The following is a 23,297-nucleotide window of genomic DNA, read 5'->3' on the forward strand; positions in this document are numbered from 1 at the left end:
AAATGTATATTTTTGTATTGCAGAATTTTTTTAAATTTGAAATCCATCTTAATTTCAGAAAATTATGTTCTAATGTATGAAGTTATAGACAATAATGAATTCTGGAATAAATAACGAGGTGAATTATTATTTATAATTTTTTTTTGATGTTCTGTACTTTTTATGTTCCCGGATTATCTATTAATATATTTATATATTATATATATATCCTTAATATTAAATTAAAAAATGTTACAAGGAAAAATGAAATGATGATTGAAAAGATCAGAAATAAATAAATGTAACAAGAAAATTTATGACTTTGCGAATATAAAGGGACCGTTCACTTATTTGGGAAATTCATTGGTATTATAATGATGAATGATGAATGATGAATAAATCCTATTTTCTAGATATCTGTTGAAGTAAAGGATCTTGATTGTGAGTTTCTCCCAATTATTTACGATATCATCAAGTGCGTTGAGAAGGACCCAAGCGAGGCATCATTAAAAAATAAGGTGCGTAAATACATTTAAATTATTTGCACATTTGTAAAAATTTCGCTTTTCATTATGATATATCTACTTTGTCGTGTGTTTAAAACTGTAAACTAATAAAGGAATGAGCTAAACTGATTCTTTTCTCGCGAGCAGATCAACTTATCTTTCATTCGTCAAATCAAAAGTCTGTCACCAATAGGAGAGATGAAGTTTAACTGATTCCGTCGATTCATAAAATTTCTAGTTCTGGTCATTTATTTTGATATTTTTCTTCAAAAAAGATTAATATTTTTCACACTGAAAAGAAAGAAAAAATTAAGTTTTAACAGAAATTGAGGCCAAACGAGAAGTAAAATTACAGCATGTTTTTAGATGTTAGTAAACTCTTAAAATGAAAATTTGTCCAGTTTGGATCCGCATCAAAATTGAAAGAATAAGCAAACCCATATTAAGACGAAGCCAATAAACATTTTAGTTTTATAAAACTATTGACAGGAAAGTCTTGAAGCTGCAAATAAGATCCAAGAACTAAACAAGAAGCTTGAGAAAGCCCGGGAACAAGTTCGGAGTCTGAAAGGTGCGTACAGTTGTCTACAGATTGGGGTTTGTGGAACCTATATGTGGCAGACCCATAAATTTAAATGATGTTTTTTTTTAATTCACTGTCATTGTTGGTGACTTTCCATATGAAGTTCCTAAAATTATCTCTGACTGATTGGTTGATTGAATGATACTTTTTAACTTTATTTATCAATCTAATTGATAGCGTAGAAGATATTCTAGCTGATTCTAGCTGAAAAGTGCCAAGATCTGGCTTAAAAGTTTAATGTGGCTCAAGACGTGATTTCATGATACCTTCATGTGTAATGACATGCCCGATTGACATAGGTGCCCTTAAAAGCTTTGTCGAATAAAGAATGAATGAGCTTTTCATGTTTTTAACTCTGAAATGTGATTTTTTAAGAATAAAAGTGACACTTCTTTTGTTAGAGAAACGACGATATCTTCCCCACTATTGATATAATGAAGATTAAAATGAAAAAGGTACTGGAGTAAACCGGGCATGCATTTCTTTAAATCAACGGTCACTTAAAATTACATCGTCCTTTTAAGTAAGCATTAAACCTTAGTATAAAGGCACTGAGTTTTTACCACAAACTCTGATCATGCCCTATATCTTTGCAAACCGTTGGTGCAGATCTATGATATTTCAAACATTAACTTAGGCTGTTAGATTAAATAGATGAAATGCAAATTCATATTTTCTTAAGACACCTGTCACAAAGCTACTAGTCCATATCTATTTCCTGATTAAGTAAGTTCATCCTGGGCATTCTTTGTGACTAGTAGAACTCCCAAAGACTCTGATTGATTGATTGATATTACAACATTGAAATATAAAAATTAGAGATTAAAATTAAGATTAATTAAGATTAAAAAATTGTAGTTCTCAAATTTGTTGTATTTAGAGCATGTAATAATGTATAAACCCTTAAAGACGTAGAAACTTATATGCAGATTAGAGCATTTTTTTGGAAAAACAATTTCAATAGAAGCACTAAGCGTGAATTTGTTGAAATATTTAATATTTATTAAGTAGTAGTTTATATAGAATCACAAAGTAAAATTTTCAAAAAATTCAATTTTGAAATGATAGCTTATCTTTTGATTCAAAGATTTTTTATCTGCCCACAAAAGATTCCTGAAATTGGCCTCCGTATCATCAACAGATGAAATTCAATATCTAGACAAAATTATTTTCACAAAGTTGAAGGAGTAAAGATTACGGGGGGTAAAAATGGCTTTAAATAATTGGTCAAAATAGCCATGGGGAATTTAAAAAAAAAAACTAAAAAATAGTGCGTATCGTTTTTAAATTATTAAGCTACAGGTCTAAATTTACATTTTTGAAAAGCCCTTGTGAAAGTATGCTTATACAATAAACATTAAACATGGATCACATGCTATAAAAAATTAATTACGCAGTTTTTGCAAATTTTTAACCTTTCGAGCAAATCAAAATTTTAATATTATTTATAACCCATGCCAGAACATTTGTTTGACCAATGAGAGTGAAAAGGTGCTACAGGGGGTGGAAGCCATCCTTCAAAAGTTGGGTCTTAGCCACCCCACCACCTAGTGAATTTTATAGGGCAAAAACATGGAAATATTTTTTCATGGTTTGTTGAAAGTTTGCTTATTCTCTCCAAACCAAAAAACCTAATTGTGCCATTGACAAAGATATCTTTGATTTGAGCCAATTTGTACCAAAGATTATTAATTCTAGGAATTGATTTAAATCCAGAGGAACAGAAAGCCCAACTTCAATCTTTGAAGAAACAGCGTGCACTGAAAAAGGTAAAATACAATGTAACAGCAGATGAGATATATTAGAAGCACCGTCATTGTTATTTTAAGTTATCTCCATTTCTAAAGTAACAAGCTCGATACACAGATAATGGGTTAACTTAATGGGTACCACTGTACGTTAGGCATGTCACTTTTTAAAAGGAGGTTCACTAGACACTAGTAAACAGTCCCTTTGAGACGAAATCAAGATTATTTCCCTTGAAGAAAAACTTTCATTTCTTATCTATTAGGAACTGGTACAGAAATACGAGAGCCTGGGTTCCGTTGCAAATTTTCTAAATTTGGGAAAACTTAACGGAACCTCAGAATAAGAAAACTTAACGGAATCTCAGAAAAGGAAAACCTAACGGAACCTCAGAGCAAGAAAAAATCAACAAAAGGAACAGTAACAACTACCACTGCTAAGCAACAACAATCCTTTAGCAGTAACGCAATTTCATTGCAAGAACAAAATAGCCCAGAAACAACAAGAGCAATTTCTTGGCAACAACCACATCAATAACCACTTAAGAAACTTAGTAACCTCTACTGCTGAATAACAAGAGCAGCAACTATTTATTTGCTACCAGAGGGAAACATAACTAATAAACAACTGCAACAACAAGCTATTATCAACAATGACGACTCCTCAATATCAGAGTTACGGCGGAACAACCGCACGAAGCAACAGTTCTCCAGCCTCTCGTTTAGATGTTTTCAAGAAACCACTAGACCCTAAACTACTGGCTCAGGTATTAAAATAAATCTTCTCTAGGTTGCTTTACGGCTTATTCAGTAATTACTTAAAGGACTGTGATCATAAATTTAAGTGACCCACCGTGACCGTGTAAAGATGGCAATTTCCGATTTACAATGATGTCCCTGAAACCTGATCAGAAATGTGGAAGATACCATCGATTTTTTAGTTGGAAAAATGTTAATATCTGATAATTTGTATGTGTTTTCCTGCATTTGAAATGCGTAAGTCACGATTATAGAGAACCAACATATGAAAAATAATCAGATTACTAAATGATTTCACATTGATATCTAATTCATACTTGATCAGACAAAGCTTTTAAGGGTACTGTTGTGAATCTGGCATTGTCATCTTTGCAGGGAAGTGGAAGGTCAACTGAAAAATTATGCATACTGTCAATTGTCAGTTTTTCCCCCTGATTTTTGGCCTTTTTCAAAGGTGTTTTATCGTAATCTATGAATTACTATTTCAATCCTGACTTTTCCAGACTTTGCGTGTCTTTATCATTCTGATTTAGTCCGCTGATGTAATTATTATTTTTGATTTATGTTATTATGTAACATACACCAACATGTTGATTGGTAGCTAGCATCTGGGTTACCTACTCTGGGACAAATCTCTTGGATAAAGGAGCAATACCAGGGTTCCAGATGAACGGATTTTAAGCGGATATATTCCACATTGGGATCTTTACTTATTTATTTATTTATTTATGTTGTAGGTTCGAAAGAGAAAAGTAAAAGTTCTCGAAGAAGACGAATATGTTGAAAAAGTTGAAAAAATTATCGAACGAGATTTCTTCCCTGAACTAGAAAAACTTAAGGAACTTACATTAAAAAAACTTAAAGAGTATAACATACATTACCAGTCTTGTTATCATTGCTAGGGATCAGTCATTGCAGGGAGTGAGGGAAGGCTCCGTTTTAATTTCTTAAATTTTCTTCTGCAATGCTTAATGCATCTCCATTTAATGTTTTAACATGGATTTAAAAACTTCCGGTAATTATGAATGTTGCCTTAAACGGGGAAAATTACAGTACTTTGGAAATAACTGGAAAAAATACCCGGAATAGAAAAGAAAGAGGAGAAAGTGTGACGTAATTTGCGGGTTGGCAGATAAATTAGTGCGGCAAGTTTTCCCACATTCGTACAGATATGCGGTCGTTGAAGTATTTTGTATGTCACAAAATGTTTCTATTTAAAAATTGCAATGTGACTTTAAACAAAATTATTTGAATTTAATTGTATGTTTAAAGGCGCAAAGTGATTATATTGAAGCTAAGGATAAAAATGATTACGTCACAATGAGCAGACTCCAGGTTAGTTTACAGTGAGCACCATGAAACTCTGGAATAGGAAGACAACTTTTCGACTCAAGTTGTTACATATTATAGTCGAATGAACATTAAACACAGTAATTGCAGTGCATTGTAAACAGACCAATATCACTTAATAAGTGCTTTTATTAGCTACTGTTAAAACTATTTGTTTTGTAACAACATCAATTAAAATTAAATATTGCTTTCATGTCGTCTTTCTATTCATAGTTTTCTATCTCTTACTGTAGTTCATTTCAGTCCGGAACTTTGAGTAAAAGTTTCACATTTTCTTTATCTTTCTTTCAGGATATGAGATGAAATAAGATATAGTTTATTGCTAAAAATACACATACAAGTTATACTGTTACAGGCAAAAATCTGCAACTATTTTCATATTGTTTACTATATGTATGTATTATAGCAATTAAGTGGAGATTAGCTTTCGCTTTTTTTGGTTATGATAAATATTAAAACGTTTACANGGCAAAAATCTGCAACTATTTTCATATTGTTTACTATATGTATGTATTATAGCAATTAAGTGGAGATTAGCTTTCGCTTTTTTTGGTTATGATAAATATTAAAACGTTTACAATATGATGAATATTACTAGGTTTTAAAAGTTTGCAATAAGTCAGGGAATATATACTTTGGGAAATAGCGATTTTTTTTAACTTATCCATTTTTTTTAGCTAATCAAAATTCTAAAGCTTCTTATCCAGTTTTTATCTGTAATTGATTCCATGGAAGATGTACATTGTACAGTGAGGTACAAGGGCCTAGCTATCATGATACAATGAAGTTTGAACGTTATTTTAAGTAGACCTCCATTTTATAAAATGGCATATGCGAATCCCAGCGGTTCCCTTAAAAATTTGAATCAATATTGCATAAGATCCATGTTTTCATGTTAAAAAATTTAATGTTTTTAATTGTGGTACAAATACAATGGAGGAATTGCTGGAATTAAAAACTTTTCGAAGCTGGAAAAACGACGATATCTTTCACATTATTGATCACTAAAAAGTATCGTTGGTAATCAGGCATCGCCCCCTGTTTAAATGAAAGATCAATTTAAACAGTCCTTTTGAAAATGCAATTGTTTCATCCTTAAGGAGAAGTATAGTGGGTGCAGGCCAGGTACAGGGCTTCGTAGACTGACCAGCCCGGCTACATTTGAGACCCCAGAGGAACCAAGAAGGGATTTTGATCCAAGAAAACCAGAGGTACAGCTTTCAAATCCTACTTGTATTAAGTTTTACAAGTCCTACTTTGGATTGTACCGCCAATTTACATTTACTAAAGCGACAGAGGAGTTTGCGCGGGAGTCATTTCAAAACAACGCCAAAAAAAATTTGCTTTCTAAAAAATTTTAACCTCTTGGATAAGAATTAGTACATAATACAGAGATTAAGGAGAGGAATCTAGACAGGATTTTGATCCAAGAAAACGCTCGCAGATTTTTCTGTTTCGAAATGGTATTGTGGTAGTAGGACGTCACTAAAAGTCTGATTGGGTTTGATTTCATTTCATTTCATTAATGAATTTCCATAAGCCAAATATAAAAAACCTGAAAATCTTCTCTTTCAAATTTCATAAATTGTTTATTAATTATTTGATATTCACAAGAAGAAGAAAGGTAGGCCTTAACATTTTTTGTATTCTTTGTCGGTCATACAATTCGAAGAATTGACATTGGTGAAAGCATTTTAAAAAACGCTTATTTTTTAAGTATCACGATTTCAACCAATTTAAAGATTTAATTATAAAAATATTTTTGAACTAATAATAATCAAGAATTATATTTTGGTCTTCTTTACTTTTGACGAATACAAAAACAATATTTTGCTAATCTAGGGACGGGAATCCACCCCTGGGGTGGAGAAAGGTTTAAACAAGGAGGATGAGGAGGACGAGGAGAAGGGGAAGGAGGAGAACCTCGACAAGTTCCTCGCAAACCATACCAGCGAGGACAATGAGAGCTTTCAAGTTCTTCAGGTTTGGTTTGAATTTTATATTACATTAATATTAATAATTATAATTATAATTATAAAGAATAAATAAACAATAAACATATTATTTTTGAAGAATTTTGGGGGGATGGGAGTGGGGAAATGGATATTAGACTTCTACTCAAAAATTTATTAAGTTTTTTTTCAATTATCGTAAAATACCCCCAACAACATAAATAAACAAATATTGGAGATTTTTTAATTTTCTTATTTTATTTTTAAGATTGCACTGGCTCAAAAGAAAATCATCGCTGATCCAATAATAAAAATTTTGGCATAAAAAGAAATCTTAGATTAACAGCCTACGAAAAAAAAATATAAAATCTGTATATTTTTATTAAACTTCAAATTAAATTTGAATTATGAGACATTGAAAATTAAAAAAATCCAGGAAATTGATTTTAGACTTTTGCTTAAAAGTAAGAGGAATAAAAAGCAAATAATACACCTTAAAATAACTGAAATGTTAGCTTTTGAATGACACCTTTGTTGTAAAAATTGAATAAATATTGTTCCCTGAGTAGTGAGTACCCAATACTCCGTCTGAAAAGTTTTTTTTGGGACATCCTGTACATATCAACTGATTATGTCCTGTACACTGTACAGGCTGAGAGTGAGCTACGCCATCGTGTAAAGAACAGCTGGATGTATAAGGACGAACTCCTGTTCTTAGAAAACAAGGCAAAGCAGATGGAGCTACCGAGTATAGAACAGCAAGCAGAACTACCTGTTAAACCTGATGAGGTAGATGTTTGATGTCGGTTGGTTGGTTTGATGGTTGGTTGGTTGGTTTGATGGTTGGTTGGTTATTTTAATGGTTTGATTGTTGGTTGGTTGGTTTGATGGTTGGTTGGTTGGTTGGTTGGTTGGTTGGTTGGTTGGTTGGTTGGTTGGTTGGTTGGTTGGTTGGTTGGTTGGTTGGTTGGTTGGTTGGTTGGTTGGCTGTTTGCTTAGTTGGCTGTTTGCTTAGTTGGTTGGTTGTTTGGTTGGTAGTCTGGTTGGCCAGTAAGATGGTTGTTTCATTGGTGGTTTGTTACTTGGTTGGTTGAGTTTATAGTTGGTTGGTTGGTTGGATAATTGGCTGGTTGGCAAGTTAGATGGTTGGTTGATAGGTTGGCTGGTGGGATGGTTGGTTGTCTGCTTGTGTGTTTGCTTTCTTGGTTGCGTGGTTTGATGGTTGGTTGGTTGGTTAAGTGGTTTGTGTTATAATTATAAACTCTGTCTAACTTACTGATAAATTGATTTATTAATTGATTAAAAATGGTCTTTTGTTACTAATATTATTTTCCAGGTCGAAACCTGGACTTTCCAAAATATAAATTCAGTATTTCATAATCCGGACACTTTAGAACTCAGGTAATTTATTATTATTAGACTATCAGAGCTGGGAACTTTTATGTTGGATACTCATCATCCTGATTGCTTGATATTGATATCCACTGAGCTGTGGGCACTTTTAATTTGAGGATTAATGCTTAATTTCTTTATCTCAGATATACCGGCCTTAAGAGTTCAATTACACGGCAGATATCAATAAAGATTAAATTAATCTGCAGATTAACCTGCAGATTGAGATCTTGATATTCACAATTCAAGAGTTCCCAGCTCCGGACTATTATTGCTTAGTGATGATCGATATCGGTTTTTAGGATAGTTTATTTTTAAAATGATTAACAAACCTCATAAATGTTATGACATTTTAAAAAACATCTTCTCTCAACAATTTTTTTTTCCTCTTTTACTCTTAACAAGATATTGACCGAAACGACTTGTCAATACGATTTCAACAATAGTTTTCATGTTATACCCTGATAAAATTATTCTTAAAGGATCAAAATTTTGCACCAAGTCATATAGCAAAGCAATAGAGTAAAAGTTTTTGAATATACAAAACATAGTAGATTCTTGTGGAAATTCTTATAGTAAATCATATGTTAAAATTCACTTTCTTGGTTTAATATTTTTGAATATTTTGTTTATACAATTACTAATATATTTCAGCTATGAGGAAAAGCTTGATCTGGCAAAGAAACAGAAAATCATTAAGCACACAAATACAAGACTCTCGAAAACACCTTGGAAAACAGATAAACAGGTAGAAACCAGATAAATGGGTAAGCAACCATGTAAACAGATAGAAAACTGGATCATCTGATACAAACCAGATAAAAAGGAAGACACCCAGCCAAACCGTTAGTAAGCCAGATAATTTGATTGAAAACTAGATGACCTATAGAAAGCAAAATAAACCAATAGAAAGCAAGATAAACCGACAGAAATCCAGATGAACCTAGAAACCAAGATAAACCCATAGAAAGAACGATAAACCAATAGAAAACCAGATAAATTGAAAGTAAACCAGATAAACTGAAAGTAAACCAGATAAACCATATAAAAAAAATTATCTCAATATTATTTATGATTACAGATGGAGGCTTTAAGGAAGGAAGCCATCAGGCAGCGTGAAATGGCCGCTGGAAAAGTCGGTGCCGACGGCAAAGAAATCGTCCGACCCGAGACCCCAATCGTGAACGGGTTCAAGATGATATCCATGGCTCCAAGTCCTATGATGGGTGTGACGGACTCCCCCCTGATGACCTGGGGAGAGGTGGAGACGACCCCGTACAGGTTGGAGGGTTGTGAGACCCCACTCCTCTCTGTGGGGGCTGCTCATGTGTAATGACATGCCCGATTGACATAGGTGCCCTTAAAAGCTTTGTCGAATAAAGAATGAATGAGCTTTTCATGTTTTTAACTCTGAAATGTGATTTTTTAAGAATAAAAGTGACACTTCTTTTGTTAGAGAAACGACGATATCTTCCCCACTATTGATATAATGAAGATTAAAATGAAAAAGGTACTGGAGTAAACCGGGCATGCATTTCTTTAAATCAACGGTCACTTAAAATTACATCGTCCTTTTAAGTAAGCATTAAACCTTAGTATAAAGGCACTGAGTTTTTACCACAAACTCTGATCATGCCCTATATCTTTGCAAACCGTTGGTGCAGATCTATGATATNTGAGATTGATTTGATTTGATTTTGTGATTGATTTAATTTGGTTTTTATATTGATTTGATTTGATTATGAGATTGATTTGATTTGAATTTTAGATTGATTTGATTTGAATTTTAGATTGATTTGATTTGATTTTGAGATTAATTTGATTTGATATTGAGATTCATTTTGAGATTGATTTGATTTGAATTTTAGATTGATTTGATTTGATTTTGAGATTGATTTGATTTGATTTTGAGATTGATTTGATTTGATTTTGAGATTGATTTTATTTGGTTTTTTAGATTGAAATGATTTGATTTGATTTTGAGATTGATTTAATTTGGTTTTTAAATTGATTTTGATTTTGAGATTGATTTGATTTGAGTTTTAGATTGATTTGATTTGATCTTGAGATTGATTTGATTTGAGATTGATTTGATTTGGTGTTGAGATTAATTTTGAGATTGATTTGATTTGATTGTAATTTGATAATGATTTGATTTGATTTTAAGATTGATTTAATTTAGTTTTTAGATAGATTTGATTTTGGCATTGACTTAATTTGATCTTGCGATTGATTTGATTTAAATTTGAGATTGATTTAATCTGATCTAGGGAGCGTAAGAACAAAGCTCTGGCGCAAGTGAAAGTGTCGATGAAGGTCGGGAGACCAGGCTCAGGTCGACCTGCTTCAGGACTACCTGGACTCAGTCCAGCAGCTAAACGGCTGGTCAGCTCTAAACTAGGTAAATTTATCTCTCATTATTTCCGATTGACTTGAAGAGATTGTCGATGTAATTTCAAGTCAACCTCCATTTATAGACTGGAATGTTCGATTCAAAATGGTTACCCTAAAAGGTTCGTATGAAGAAGAGATATCAACATTTTTCTCTTTGTGGTTTCTCTTCAAGATCAAGTGACTTGCAAATAATGATAAAAAACCTTTGGATGAAGTTGTCAGAATTAAACTCTTTTGAAGTCAGGGAAACGACGAGTTCTATTCTCAATTTTGTCAATTAATGATACCTACAGCCGATTACATTAAATTCCAGTAGGGCAGATAACAATCATTATTCAATAGAAGTAAAAGCACTTAGAATAATGTTGATATCTGATGGTAGACTGGCACAATGTCGGAATGTTGATATCTGATGGTAGACTCGCACAATGTCGGAATGTTGATATCTGATGGTAGACTCGCACAATGTCGGTTGGCTGTTGCGAGAAAATTACATTAAAACATCTAAGTAATTCGTTGAATCATTGCAAATCATAAACCCAGGCTACAATTTCGATTTAGTAAAGTCATCATGAAAATGTAGAATGGGCGTAGGACAACCCTAAAAGTCTGATTTGATTTTTGTTAATTGGGCATGGCTCTCTTGAAATTAAAAGGACATATCCTTTAAAACTTTGATGATAATCCTGAACTTTTAGAGAATGCTTTACTGAACTGATAAAAAGGTCTGTATAGAAATACCTAAAAAATTTCTAGGGGCTATTATGATTTATTTCAGGATTTGTTTTTAAAAAGTTAGTTAAAAAAGTCATTCTCGACTTTTNCCATGAAAAAAATTCCCAGATGTGCGGCACATTGTTTAGAAAGCATTGGGGTAAAACTAGCTCAAATACTAAATTTTAGTATTTAAAAATAATTTTCCTAACTGGCCAAGCCATTTGATTGTTTTTCCCTTGGCCTTTTTAAAGCCAGGAGCTGCCGGGCAAAGCTAGTATCTTGAAAAGAAGGATGAGTAGTTCTTGCCAAGTTCTAGTCTCCGAAACTACTGGCTTGTTGATTTATCTAGTCTTGTTGGAGGATTTCTTCTTGTTACACATGAGTTTATTTTCGTGTCTCACAATTAGATGATAACTCATTTTATCCTACAAAATCTTTTTTTTAATTCAGTATGTGTATTAATGTATTAACATTGATATAAAGACGAAAGACGATTGTTTCGAATGACTTATGAAAAAAATAAAAATGTCAGCCCCGTAGTGATCAGGCTCGAGGTCCCGTCTACTTAACTTTAATGAATTACTGTACAGTGTACACTCACTCATTGGATCCATTTCATTCTGATGCGTATCCGGATCCTGGATCCGTTCTGAAAAAAATGGATCCAGATTTAGGTCATAAGCATTTCTTTAAGGGTTACTCATTTTTTTTTTCAAAGACAACTTTCAAATTTTTTGTTCTTTTTTTATGATTATTTTTATGCTTAAAGTCGATAAAACATTCAGAGATGGAAATTTTTAATAATGTTGTAACGTAAACTTGAATTTATAATCTCATCATGATTCACGTCAATTCTGTAAGCTGGAACGTTTCTCTGGAATTATTTTCCTCTTGCTAAAAACATCCTGTTTCTAAACTACAATTAGAAGAATTATTGATATTCATCTTAATCATTAAAAAATAACCATAAAGAATATAAGATCTACTTAAAAATAGTTTTATGAAAAGTTTTCATAAATTCTAACTATATCAGCTATAAAGGCAGACAGGATGCACTCAAAAATATTCCTGATGACAAACTATTAGAATTTGAAATTTGCAAAAAGAGCAAATTCCAGTTTTATTAATATATTAAATATTTTTCAGACGCCAACACTTATGGTTAAGAAAGCGATTAACCACATTGGCTAAACTTTAATTAGGCTTAAAAATATTTATAAATGATCGAAGTCTGGAGATTCAAGAGAAGTCCAACAAGATTAAATTTAAAATATTTCAAAGAAAGAGGTGGCTGTGTCCGATGACTAAAACTAAATCGCGGGGGGGGGGGCTAGTTGCTAATAAATAGATTTTAAATTCACAAGTGAAGACTTCATGGTTCTGTTGAATTTTGCCCTGTTGGATTTAGAAATCTGCCAGTTTTAACCCTATTTACAAAAGAAGACTGTCAGCTGTGCGATGAAGCCTTAGGTAGATTTTTCAGTTGTGTATTTTTACTCCCTCCCTAGAGAAAAAGAAAATATTAATGAAAAATTGGAAATTAAAAAGCATTTTTTTATTTTACATAATTAAAGTTTTATTTAAACCAAAAACTCATTTATGTCCCTATAAATATCATTTAATTTCCCCAAACTCAGTGAAAATGAAAAAAAGTTATATTTAAAAGTGGGAAGGGGGGGGGCGGGGTCCCAGGGTTCCAAAATTAAATTTACGTGAATCTAATTTTGAGCCTAACATAATTATTTGCAAAAGCAAAATAGATAAACCTGTTTTCTGGACATTCATCAATTATTTCAGGCAACATTTTTTTAATAAGATTAACTTTATAACTTCTAATCCCTCAAAAAAAAGCTTTCTAAAAAAATTTAATAATTAATGATAGCAAAGACAGCAAGAGAAGTAAGATAGATTTTGTTGCAATAATTTCATTAAGGGCACAATATCAAAACATGTCAGAAAATAATATTATTATTTTTCATTTTTTATGCATCGCGTCAAATTGATTTTAAAGTTCATTTAATTTCAGTCTAAAATCTTTGAGCACCATTTCTCTAACGAGCTGCAGAATTGCTAAAAAAAAACCTAACTAGCCTCAAGGATGTAATGCAAGGAAAGTTATTTCAGAAGTGTACGCATCTTTTGTTCTGCAGTGGACTGTCTCTTGGCGGTAATGTAAACACAAGATGGATGTTACAGCCTGACATGGGATCCATCTTTCACATAAAAAAATCAATGAAATATTCTGGTCATAGAAAACTATTATGTGAATTATCAAAATCATCAAAATTTAATGCTTTAAACCTCCTCGGATACTAAACGAACACTGATGCATCTATTCTTGTTTACAAATTCCGCCCAAAGAGAACTGGTTCCAATATGTACGCAGAGAAAACGCGACCACAGTTAACTTTCCTTGCATTATAACCTTGTTGACTAGCTTCAATTTTTCATTCGTAGAGTGTAAAATAAAACATAGAAGGCTACTTTTACTTATACGAGGTCTCAAAATAAGTCCAGTAGTTTGTTTTAAATTATGTTTACGATTACATCATTTACCATTTTAGAATAAGTTTGTGAAGCAAAATACATTTTAATTTGTACAGTATATAATCATGTCGTTTAAGCAATTATTGATGGATTTTGAATGAGATTAGATAAATCAACGGAATAGAAAGACGACTGTTAGTATTAAGTTATCATTTAATATTCCAATCGATGTGAAACCCAACAATTGAGCAGTGTTCAGAGACCCATTGATTTTCTATCAGTAGTGATAAAATTATTGGTCTGAAAGAAATACCCAGAAGATTTATTAAATGTCGTCTTCCTAATCCACGCTGTACCTGCCAGCTGTGACCAGCCTAGTTCAATAAATTCTCCTGAAAACTCCTCTCCATCCGTAGCTAGTGGAACTACACTCAACCCAGTCATATTCAAGGGGGTAGCCAACCTTCAAACATGTATGTAGTATGTATCATGTGTAGACGTAATTTCAAGTCACTCTTAATTCGCAAGTCTGATTCACATTTTGAAAAAATTAGAAAGAAATCGTCGTTTATCTGGAAAATGTATAATTTTGTTGAATCGAAGCTGGAAAAAATTCACAAGCCAAGGGAACGCATTTGAAAAAATAAGTTTGTTTTAAGAAAGAAAAAAACTATTTTACTCAGACAAAGGTTTAAGAGACATGTTGTGAATCAGAAAAGCTTCAGTGGTAGGCGATTATATAATACAATGAAGACGACTTTTCATTTAACTTTTGATTGTGAACAAGATTTTTTCGAATTACAATTCTAAAAGTAATCAAAGAGAGGCTTTTTAATTGACAACTTCTCTTGACTTCAATGTTTATGTGTATATCCATGCTGCAATTAAGAACTAGATATAAATCAAAATTGAAATCGAAAGTAGTCTTCGTTATATTGATATAATTCCCTTTACGTCTGCAGTTACTTTTTTAAATACGATCGTAAAAAAACTCAACAATCAACAGTGTTCATAATCTCCTTTCATTTATTTATCAGATGAACCCATTTTAATTATTTTTCAACCCTCAGTCCAATGTAAACAACAGCCATACAAAGGACACAGGTCCTTTTCATCCATGTATTCTGACTAAGTTTGCTTATATCAAACTTTAAAACAATCTTATTTTTTAAGAAAATTTAGGGAAAAACGAACCAAAAATTATAGTTTTTGTGCATTTATTCCTTTTTTTTGCACATATTTCTCTCATTACACATTATCAAAATTTGGCAAAGTGTGATGAAAGACAATGTTCAGAATAAACAATTTTGAATTTAGCAAAACTTGTCGTGATTTATGTGTTACCTTTAAATGTCTAAAAGCCTTTAAAGTTTTTTTTGAAAAGAACCAAGTTAATGTCATTCCATATAGATATGCTGTAAACAAGGAGTATGAAATAGAATGGAGATACAACTGACGCGGCACGCCCTACCATATGATTATACATGCTTTGCAGACGGTACTCCATTTATATAAGAATTTTTTTTCTATACAAATGTAGTTTACAAAGCATTCATAATCATATGGTATTGGTAGAGCGATCCAATCAGTTGTATATCTCCCTTCTATTGCATACTCCTTGACTGTAAACCCCCATCGGATTTCAGAAAAGAAACTCCATGGGTCTAAGCAGAATTAAAGGAGACAATCTGAGTCCTGAGAAACAGTCAATCTCAGGAACGGAACTTCAGATGAGCTTCTAGTCATGGGTTCAAGAAAGATTTGGACAGGAAACTCGATCCTAAGGGGCTAAATGGATTTCAAGTCCAGAGTACAAGAAGATATTCAGGGAAACCCAACCTGTGGATCTGAGGAAACTGTAGTAACAGTATATCTTACATCTCTTTAGTTATTTATTCTTATATTTGTTTTACTTTCAATATAAATGTAAAACTATTTTTTTTCTTTAATTGGTGCATTTAATAAAAACAGCTTATTATTAGCGAAAAATTAGCTTAAAATCCTAATCTTATAACTTAAATATAATTTTTCAAATTATTCATCAAATTTTCGAGAAAACTTAGAAATTTTTTTTATTAAAATATCTTATTTCTCTATTAATTTAGATATTCTGGTAATCTGCTAGATCAATTAAGATTAAGATATCAAATGGTTTAAAAGGGATGTCTTTGTAATCCTTCGTTCTACGAGTCCATACCCGATTTACAACTGTACCCTTTAAGCCTTTCTCTGATTAATAATATTGAAGATCCCTACTATCCCGAAAACCTAAAAATACTAATGCCTCTATAAATAGGTATACGAATTTTTAGATATATTTACGTAATTATTCGTATGATTAGCTTTGTGGTAAAGAACTTGAGTATATTTATGTATTTATAATACTAAGTGGGTTTCCAGATACGTATTTTTACGAATAATTGCGTATAATTTTTACCAGGTAATTTTTATAAGGTTGTATTTTTTAGGGTTGAAAAGTTTGATGCAAACCAAAAAATACCTATGTTTTCGGAAATTTCATACCAACTAATTTTTCCAAGTGTCAATATATTCACAAAACCTAAACTGCATAAAAATGCATTGTTAAGTTAGAATTTAAAAATATTTTATAATTTTTAAGAAAATTTTGGTGAATACAATGTTTAAAAATTTCTTTCATTTTGGAGTAAATTGATATTTTCATTTGAATCAATGTAAAGAAATGTTAGGATTTTTTCAAACCTAAAAATTTCTGATTCATTGGATTTTTTAGGTTTTTTACATACGTATATTTAGGCTTGTCATATTCGTATTTTTACGGACTAAAATACGCATTTTTACCCAGGAAATGGTTACGAAAATACGTACATCATACATAGGGAAAATACGTATTTTCACATATTCCAAACCTAAAAGTACGTATAGATACCAGTATCATACATATTTATAGGTTTTCCGGTTAGTAGGGACGTTTTCAAATTCTAGCAAATGCCTTAATTGTTTCTAGACCAGGAATCTGCAAATAAATCTAAAGAGAAACAACACTTAAATTTTGAAAGAGAAAAAATGGATATCTTTTTATTATTCGTCACCGTTACTAATCGGACATGCCAGTCTATAAATTAAGGGTTACTACTTGAAATTACGCATAGAATCTATTTTATAGTTCCTGAGTTTGATTCAAAATCTCGTCGTTGTTAATTGACTGATCGATTTCTACCTGATCAGAGCAATATCACAGCTCTGCTGTGCACTAAAGTACGGATGCCGGAATACACGTTCAACATGGCGAACCTTAAATAAAATAGATACAAGGATTTTCACCAGAGATTTTAGTGAAAAAAATGACAATTTGTATTAAAAAGTTATAATTTTTAGGTTTTTTAAAAAGAATATGTTGGCAACATATCTTTAACACACCTTTTGTTATTGAATAGTCATCAAAGATAAAGATCAAAGATTATCTTTAATTAAGTCTTCATGTTTTGTGGGACACCATGTATTTGAAAGAACTGACACGTAAATATTTCCACATAATCATTAAAATAACAGTACAACATTATCATGGGATCGATGAAGAATGTCTTTTTTTAGAATATATAATCCAAATCTTAAGATTTCAAAGTTTTGGAACAATTAAAGAGTTCTGCTGATCTTGTTTTGTTAAATGAAACCAAAAAAATTTGCTATCAATCTACTTTTTTTGTCATAGGCTTTCTAAAAGGCTATATACTGTTGAATTCCGGTAATATGAATATATGATTTAATCAGAAGTAAAATAGGTCTCAGAACTTAGGCAGTTTATAGCCTAAAACTATGACAAATTTCAGTAAGAAATTTCCAAAATGTTAAAAGACATACAGGCAAATACATTATGAGTTATGTCAAAAATACGTAGGGGGGGGGATTTGGAGCTGTCTCAATAAAAAAGGATAACATACAAAATCAATTTTTCAGATTAAAAGAAGTCTTCAATTAGATGACGTAGACCATATTTGACAAGTTGATTAGTTTTTTGATACATTTCCAATTTGCCATCAAAGAAGATCTTATCTAATCAAATGGGAAATAATCGATTAGAAATTAATCACTTTGGACATTCATTAGAAATTAATCACAATTGTGACATTCATTAGAAATTATGATTTTGGACATTCATTAGAAATTAATCACAATTGTGACATTTATTAGAAATTATGATTTTGAACATTCATTAGAAATTATGCTTTTGAATATTCATTAGAAATTAATCACTTTGGACATTCAATAGAAATTAATCACTTGGACATACGTTAGAAATTATGCTTTTGGGCATTCATTAGAAGTTATGCTTTTGAATATTCATTGGAAATTAATCACTTTGGACATTTAATAGAAATTAATCACTTGGACATACGTTAGAAATTATGCTTTTGGGCATTCATTAGAAATTATGCTTTTGAATATTCATTAGAAACTAATCACTTTAGACATTCAATAGAAATTAATCACTTGGACATTCATTAGAAATTATGCTTTTGGACATTCATTAGAAATTTACTTACTTTACTATTTACTATGTAGTTTGGACCCGCCTAACCAGAGTAGGTTGTTTTAATTGGTTGGCCAACTATAAACGAATGAGAATTGCAGATAAAAACAATGTACATTGTACATTTTAAACATAAGAATGATAATAAATCAGGTAAAAGGTAAGGAGGAGGTGAGGGAGTATAAAGATATTTATTAGAAATTATGATTTTGAACATTCATTAGAAATTATGCATATGAATATTCATTAAAAATTTTGCTTTTGGACAATAATTAAAAATCATCACTTGGAGATTCATTAGAAATTATCCTTTTGGAAATTAATTAGAAATTAATCACTATGAACATTCATTAGATATTATGCTTTTAGACATTCATTAGAAATTAATCACTTGGACATTCATTAGAAATTATTAATCACTTTGGACATCTATTAGAAATTAATCACTTTGGACATTTATTAGAAAAAATGATGTTGGAGATTTATTAGAAATTAATAACTTTGGACATTCAATAGAAATTAATCACTTTGGACATTCATTAGAAAGTATGCTTTTGGACATTCATTAGGAATTTTGCTTTTGGATGGAAAATGACCTCCTCATGGATAAAAATTTAGAAATAGAATATTAAAAAATTGTCAAGAATAAAAAATTATAAAACCTGTTCTGAATCTTCCACAGTATTCAAATCCCATTCTCCAGCAACCACTAAAAAATTAGATTTTTCATCTTAAAGTTTAAAAATTTGAGATTAAAAAAGTTAAAGGATTAATTTGAAATTAATGTAATAGAATGATTTCAGTTTTGACAGGCCGGGATTCCATCGAACTAATTTGCACCGGTGGAAAAATGGTTTTTACAATTTTGTTATTTCAATTTCTAAAACATCAAATGAAAACATATTCTGCCATTATGCGATTTTGATTTCCCCGTTTTTCATCTTTTACGAACGCTCACTTCAACTTTACAACCAAATTATATGGTACTATAGGCTTTTATACATCTTCTATTACAACTGTAAGCATTTTCTCTTTGTATACATTGTAAAACAAAAACAACCGAAAATTTCGTGGATTTTCAAAATTTTCAAAAATCGAATTTTGTTAGAGGTAATTTTTTTAAATACCATCATCCATTAACCTTCCCTGGGATCACGTGAGGTCCCCAAAAAAATTTGGGACCGATCTGTTAATCTGTTTTGACGTTTATTGGATATAAAAAAACAGACAGACAGACAAGCAAAGAGTATTATATAATCTAAATGACCCTTTTTAAATAGTTAGTAATGAATCACTCACATCACGCCATTTAAATAGTTGGTAATGAATGTTTGAGTCATGATAGTTTAGCTAATCACTTAAATCGGGCCATTTAAATAGTTGGTGATGAATGTTTGAGTCTTGATAGTTTAGCTAATCACTTACATCGTGCCATTTAAACAGTTAGTAATAAATGTTTGAGTCTTGATAGTTTAGCTAATCACTTACATCGTGCCATTTAAACAGTTAAGAATAAATGTTTGCGTCTTGATAGTTTAGCTAATCACTTACATTGTGCCATTTAAACAGTTAGTAATGAATGTTTGAGTCTTGATAGTTTAGCTAATCACTTACATCGTGCCATTTAAACAGTTAAGAATAAATGTTTGCGTCTTGATAGTTTAGCTAATCACTTACATTGTGCCATTTAAACAGTTAGTAATGAATGTTTGAGTCTTGATAGTTTATTGTTTAGCTAATCACTTACATCGTGCCATTTAAACATTTAGTAATGAATGTTTGAGTCTTGATAGTTTAGCTAATCACTTACATCGTGCCATTTAAACAGTTAGTAATAAATGTTTGAGTCTTGATAGTTTCGTTAATCACTTACATCGTGCCATTTAAACATTTAGTAATGAATGTTTGAGTCTTGATAGTTTAGTTAATCACTTACATCGTGCCATTTAAACAGTTAGTAATGAATGTTTGAGTCTTGATAGTTTAGCTAATCACTTACATCGTGCCATTTAATCTTTTAAAGGACACGTCAAAATTCACACTTTTTACTTGACTCACATGTGCCTTCTTTAAAAACAATATATTTACAGTGATAACCAGAAAACTCTAAAATAGGAAGACGACTTTTATAATAAAGTTATAACTTTAAAAAAATCCAATTCGCATGATAAATAGCAATTGTGCAGTGTAAACAGACTCTTTTAGTAAGTGATTTATTAAGTGCATAGTACAACTATTTGCTTTGTAACAACCTCAAATATGCTTGATTATTGCTTTATGGTGTTCTTAGTTCTTCCTATTCCTATAACTGTACCTACTAAGAAAATAATATACCTACAAAGTTATCATGGTCCACACTATCATCAGTATCAGCACAGTAGGCAATAACTATAATAATAATAATAATAATAATAATAATAATAATAATAATAATAGTTATTAGCTGACCGGGCCCGGTGTTTCCCGGCGTTGCCCGTGGAAAAAAATTCGAATTATTTTTTTAGCCGATAACACCCCCCGGCCACACATGAGTGTCCACAAAAAACTCAGTCCATTCGGTCCAGACGTTTGGCCGGCTATATGCAACATATATATATATATGCAAATGTCTTGTTTTATTATATTTATAACACTAATAATTAAGATACCTGGTATAAGTTTGCTGCGACTAATATTGCATCTTCAGGTTTATCACAAACAAAACCATGACATTCAAGTTGCCTAAACATTAAAACAAACAATGTAAGTAAACAAAACAAACATAGTATAAACGCAAACAAATGAAACATGCATTATACCGTGGCACCCACAAAACTGTGGACAATATTTAATTGTAATCTGTTGTGCATTCGATGTTCTTATAAAGCAAATAGTTTTAACATTATTTTGAAAATTAATTTACTACAGTGATTACCAGAAAACTGTGGAATAGGAAGACGACATTGAAGCATTATCGAAGTGCATTTNATAAAAAATTAAATATTGAAATTTATATATTTACGATTCAGTTAAAATAGCTCCAGCACATGTATGCCCTCCAAGCTCGGGAATCTAAGTAAGTTTGTAAGTAATTATCTATCTATATATTGTAATCTCTGTTTGTCTGTTTGTTTGTCCAATCATAACTCAGGAACCCCTTGACCGATTGGCCTCAAATTTTAGTTAGGGAACTCGGGAGACCCACTTTAGTAACCTTTTAGTAACCTTGGCAGGGCTGGGTTCCGAAACTAGTTTAATTATAAAATAAAACAAAAAATACAAAAATAAGGGTTTAAGGAGGAAATATGTAATTAAAAAGAAGGCGTTTTTGGAAACTAGGAAACCTACTCCCACCCTCACAATCCTTGTATTTAAATTCCAGATTTCTATTTAAGTTCCAGATTTGTACTAAAATTCCAGATTTGTATTAAAATTCCAAATTTGTATTTAAATTCCAAATTTGTATTTAAATCCCAAATTTGTATTTAAATCCCAAATTTTAATTTAAATCCCAAATTTGTATTTAAATTACAAATTTGTATTTAAATCCCAAATTTGTATTTCAATCCCAATCCACCCAAAGAAAAAGAAAAAAAAGACCTGAAGAGAAACTGTGAAAGGAAAAGCTCCAGGCTGTGTTTCTTCAATATTTCCCTGTGAAACAGAAACCTACAAAAATATTATTTTCTTATTTCTCCCAAAGCATATAGTTGTAATCTATGTTTGTCTGTTTGTTTGTCAGATCATAACTCATGAACCCCTTGACCGATTTCCCTCAAATTTTGAGTGGGGAGCTAGGAAGAACCACGGAAATGTTCTTAGTTTGGTTTTAAAATTCTAAATTGAGTAGGTCAACTTTTACAGGGAAAAATAGCTATAAACGTAATTTACCACAAAGCGTGGGTAAACGGTGGTACTAACATGAATACTCAGGGCAACGCTGGGTTCCCTTATTATAAAGTTACAAATACTCAATGAATATAAAATATGTATGAATATATAAAGCTGTAATCCCTATTTTGATGTCCGATCATAACTCAGGAATCTTATAAATTTAACTTACGAGGGTTAGAAACACAAATAAATTAAGCATTTTATTGTTTAGGCTTCCGAGTGAATAGATACAGAATAACTAACATTTTTATCTTAAAAACAAATAAAATGATTCTGTTAAAGAATCGAGATAAGCCCCCAAAAGAAAATCTAGGCTTCCACAGAGGGAGCTTCGCTCCTATATTTTTTTGTCATAATTCTAGCATTAAAATGATACTTTAATTACAATACATTTATCTTTGAATGCTTTTAAAAAAGATTGCAGGTTTTTCTGTTTAAATTGGTGGATTTCCCAAAAAATCTAAATTTTATAGAATTATTTCCTAGTTTAACCGGTTATAACCTTCCCTAACAGGGTCATGTAACTTAAATTCAGAGGCGCAACTAGCACTTTTGCTAGGGTGCAGGAGGCAAAATATTATTTTGTAATGGTCTGGTGGGGGGGGGGGGGGGGCTTGCCCTCCCCCTTTTGTAATTTTTTTTCATAATAAAAGTGCTTTTTGTAAGGGTTTAATGTCGAAAAAAAAAAAATTTTCAGTTGTTGCATGCAGATTTAGCTGTGTTCAATTAAAATCGATTTTTTTTCTTGTATTTTAAAAAGATTTATACTTTCAACAATTGTAAAATTAACGATATGAGCGGAGCGCTAAAGAAAATTTGTTAAGTATACCTTGTTTAATTACAGATACAATTAACAAGAAATAATCATTTATATATTCTGAAAAAAAAACACATCAAAATACATAAATAATTTTAATCATCTACATTGAAAAAGAACAGATAATGTTACGTTTTCTTCTGAAGTTATTGAAATTTTGATTGATCATTCTAACTAACATTCATAATCTTATTTCATTTTAGATTTTATAGAAGTTTTTTCAAAGCAGGTTA

The 23,297-nt window shown here is 31.3% G+C and overlaps 2 protein-coding genes and 2 long non-coding RNA genes across 4 annotated transcripts; 2 read left to right on the plus strand and 2 right to left on the minus strand.

Annotated features, from left to right (window-relative positions):
- Positions 1–47: 47 nt before the first annotated feature.
- LOC111704297 (mediator of RNA polymerase II transcription subunit 9-like) lies at positions 48–3,255 on the plus strand. The gene is made up of 5 exons (XM_023476509.1): positions 48–118; positions 393–497; positions 975–1,056; positions 2,767–2,837; positions 3,080–3,255. The coding sequence occupies exons 1-5, from the start codon at positions 95–97 to the stop codon at positions 3,158–3,160; spliced, it is 363 nt and encodes a 120-aa protein (XP_023332277.1). The 5' UTR covers positions 48–94; the 3' UTR covers positions 3,161–3,255.
- A 195-nt stretch (positions 3,256–3,450) lies between these two features.
- Positions 3,451–12,543, plus strand: LOC111704301 (protein DGCR14 homolog). The gene is made up of 11 exons (XM_023476511.1): positions 3,451–3,580; positions 4,310–4,411; positions 4,845–4,907; positions 6,023–6,133; positions 6,765–6,905; positions 7,526–7,663; positions 8,211–8,275; positions 8,921–9,014; positions 9,348–9,595; positions 10,537–10,667; positions 12,524–12,543. The coding sequence occupies exons 1-11, from the start codon at positions 3,467–3,469 to the stop codon at positions 12,541–12,543; spliced, it is 1,227 nt and encodes a 408-aa protein (XP_023332279.1). The 5' UTR covers positions 3,451–3,466.
- A 1,676-nt stretch (positions 12,544–14,219) lies between these two features.
- On the minus strand, positions 14,220–20,757 carry LOC111704295 (uncharacterized). Its single transcript, XR_002765792.1, has 4 exons — positions 20,709–20,757; positions 19,037–19,083; positions 17,064–17,137; positions 14,220–14,327 (listed from the first exon to the last, which is right to left on the minus strand). It is a non-coding gene; the product is annotated as an uncharacterized LOC111704295 (long non-coding RNA).
- Positions 20,758–21,344: 587 nt separating this feature from the next.
- LOC111704310 (uncharacterized) lies at positions 21,345–22,518 on the minus strand. The gene is made up of 3 exons (XR_002765794.1): positions 22,417–22,518; positions 21,954–22,022; positions 21,345–21,425 (listed from the first exon to the last, which is right to left on the minus strand). It is a non-coding gene; the product is annotated as an uncharacterized LOC111704310 (long non-coding RNA).
- Positions 22,519–23,297: the final 779 nt, after the last annotated feature.

Source organism: Eurytemora carolleeae, unplaced genomic scaffold, assembly GCF_000591075.1.
Source record: "Eurytemora carolleeae unplaced genomic scaffold, Eaff_2.0 scaffold598, whole genome shotgun sequence".
Taxonomy (NCBI): domain Eukaryota; kingdom Metazoa; phylum Arthropoda; class Copepoda; order Calanoida; family Temoridae; genus Eurytemora; species Eurytemora carolleeae.

Bases quoted from the DNA above. Each gene is read 5' to 3' on its own strand.
- LOC111704301 (XM_023476511.1), top strand. From the start codon at position 3,467: ATGACGACTCCTCAATATCAGAGTTACGGCGGAACAACCGCACGAAGC. The intron at 7,664-8,210 runs GTAGATGTTTGA...ATTATTTTCCAG, and splicing joins TACCTGTTAAACCTGATGAG to GTCGAAACCTGGACTTTCCA. The intron at 9,015-9,347 runs GTAGAAACCAGA...TTATGATTACAG, and splicing joins CTTGGAAAACAGATAAACAG to ATGGAGGCTTTAAGGAAGGA.
- LOC111704297 (XM_023476509.1), top strand. From the start codon at position 95: ATGAATTCTGGAATAAATAACGAG. The intron at 498-974 runs GTGCGTAAATAC...AACTATTGACAG, and splicing joins AGGCATCATTAAAAAATAAG to GAAAGTCTTGAAGCTGCAAA. The intron at 1,057-2,766 runs GTGCGTACAGTT...TATTAATTCTAG, and splicing joins ACAAGTTCGGAGTCTGAAAG to GAATTGATTTAAATCCAGAG.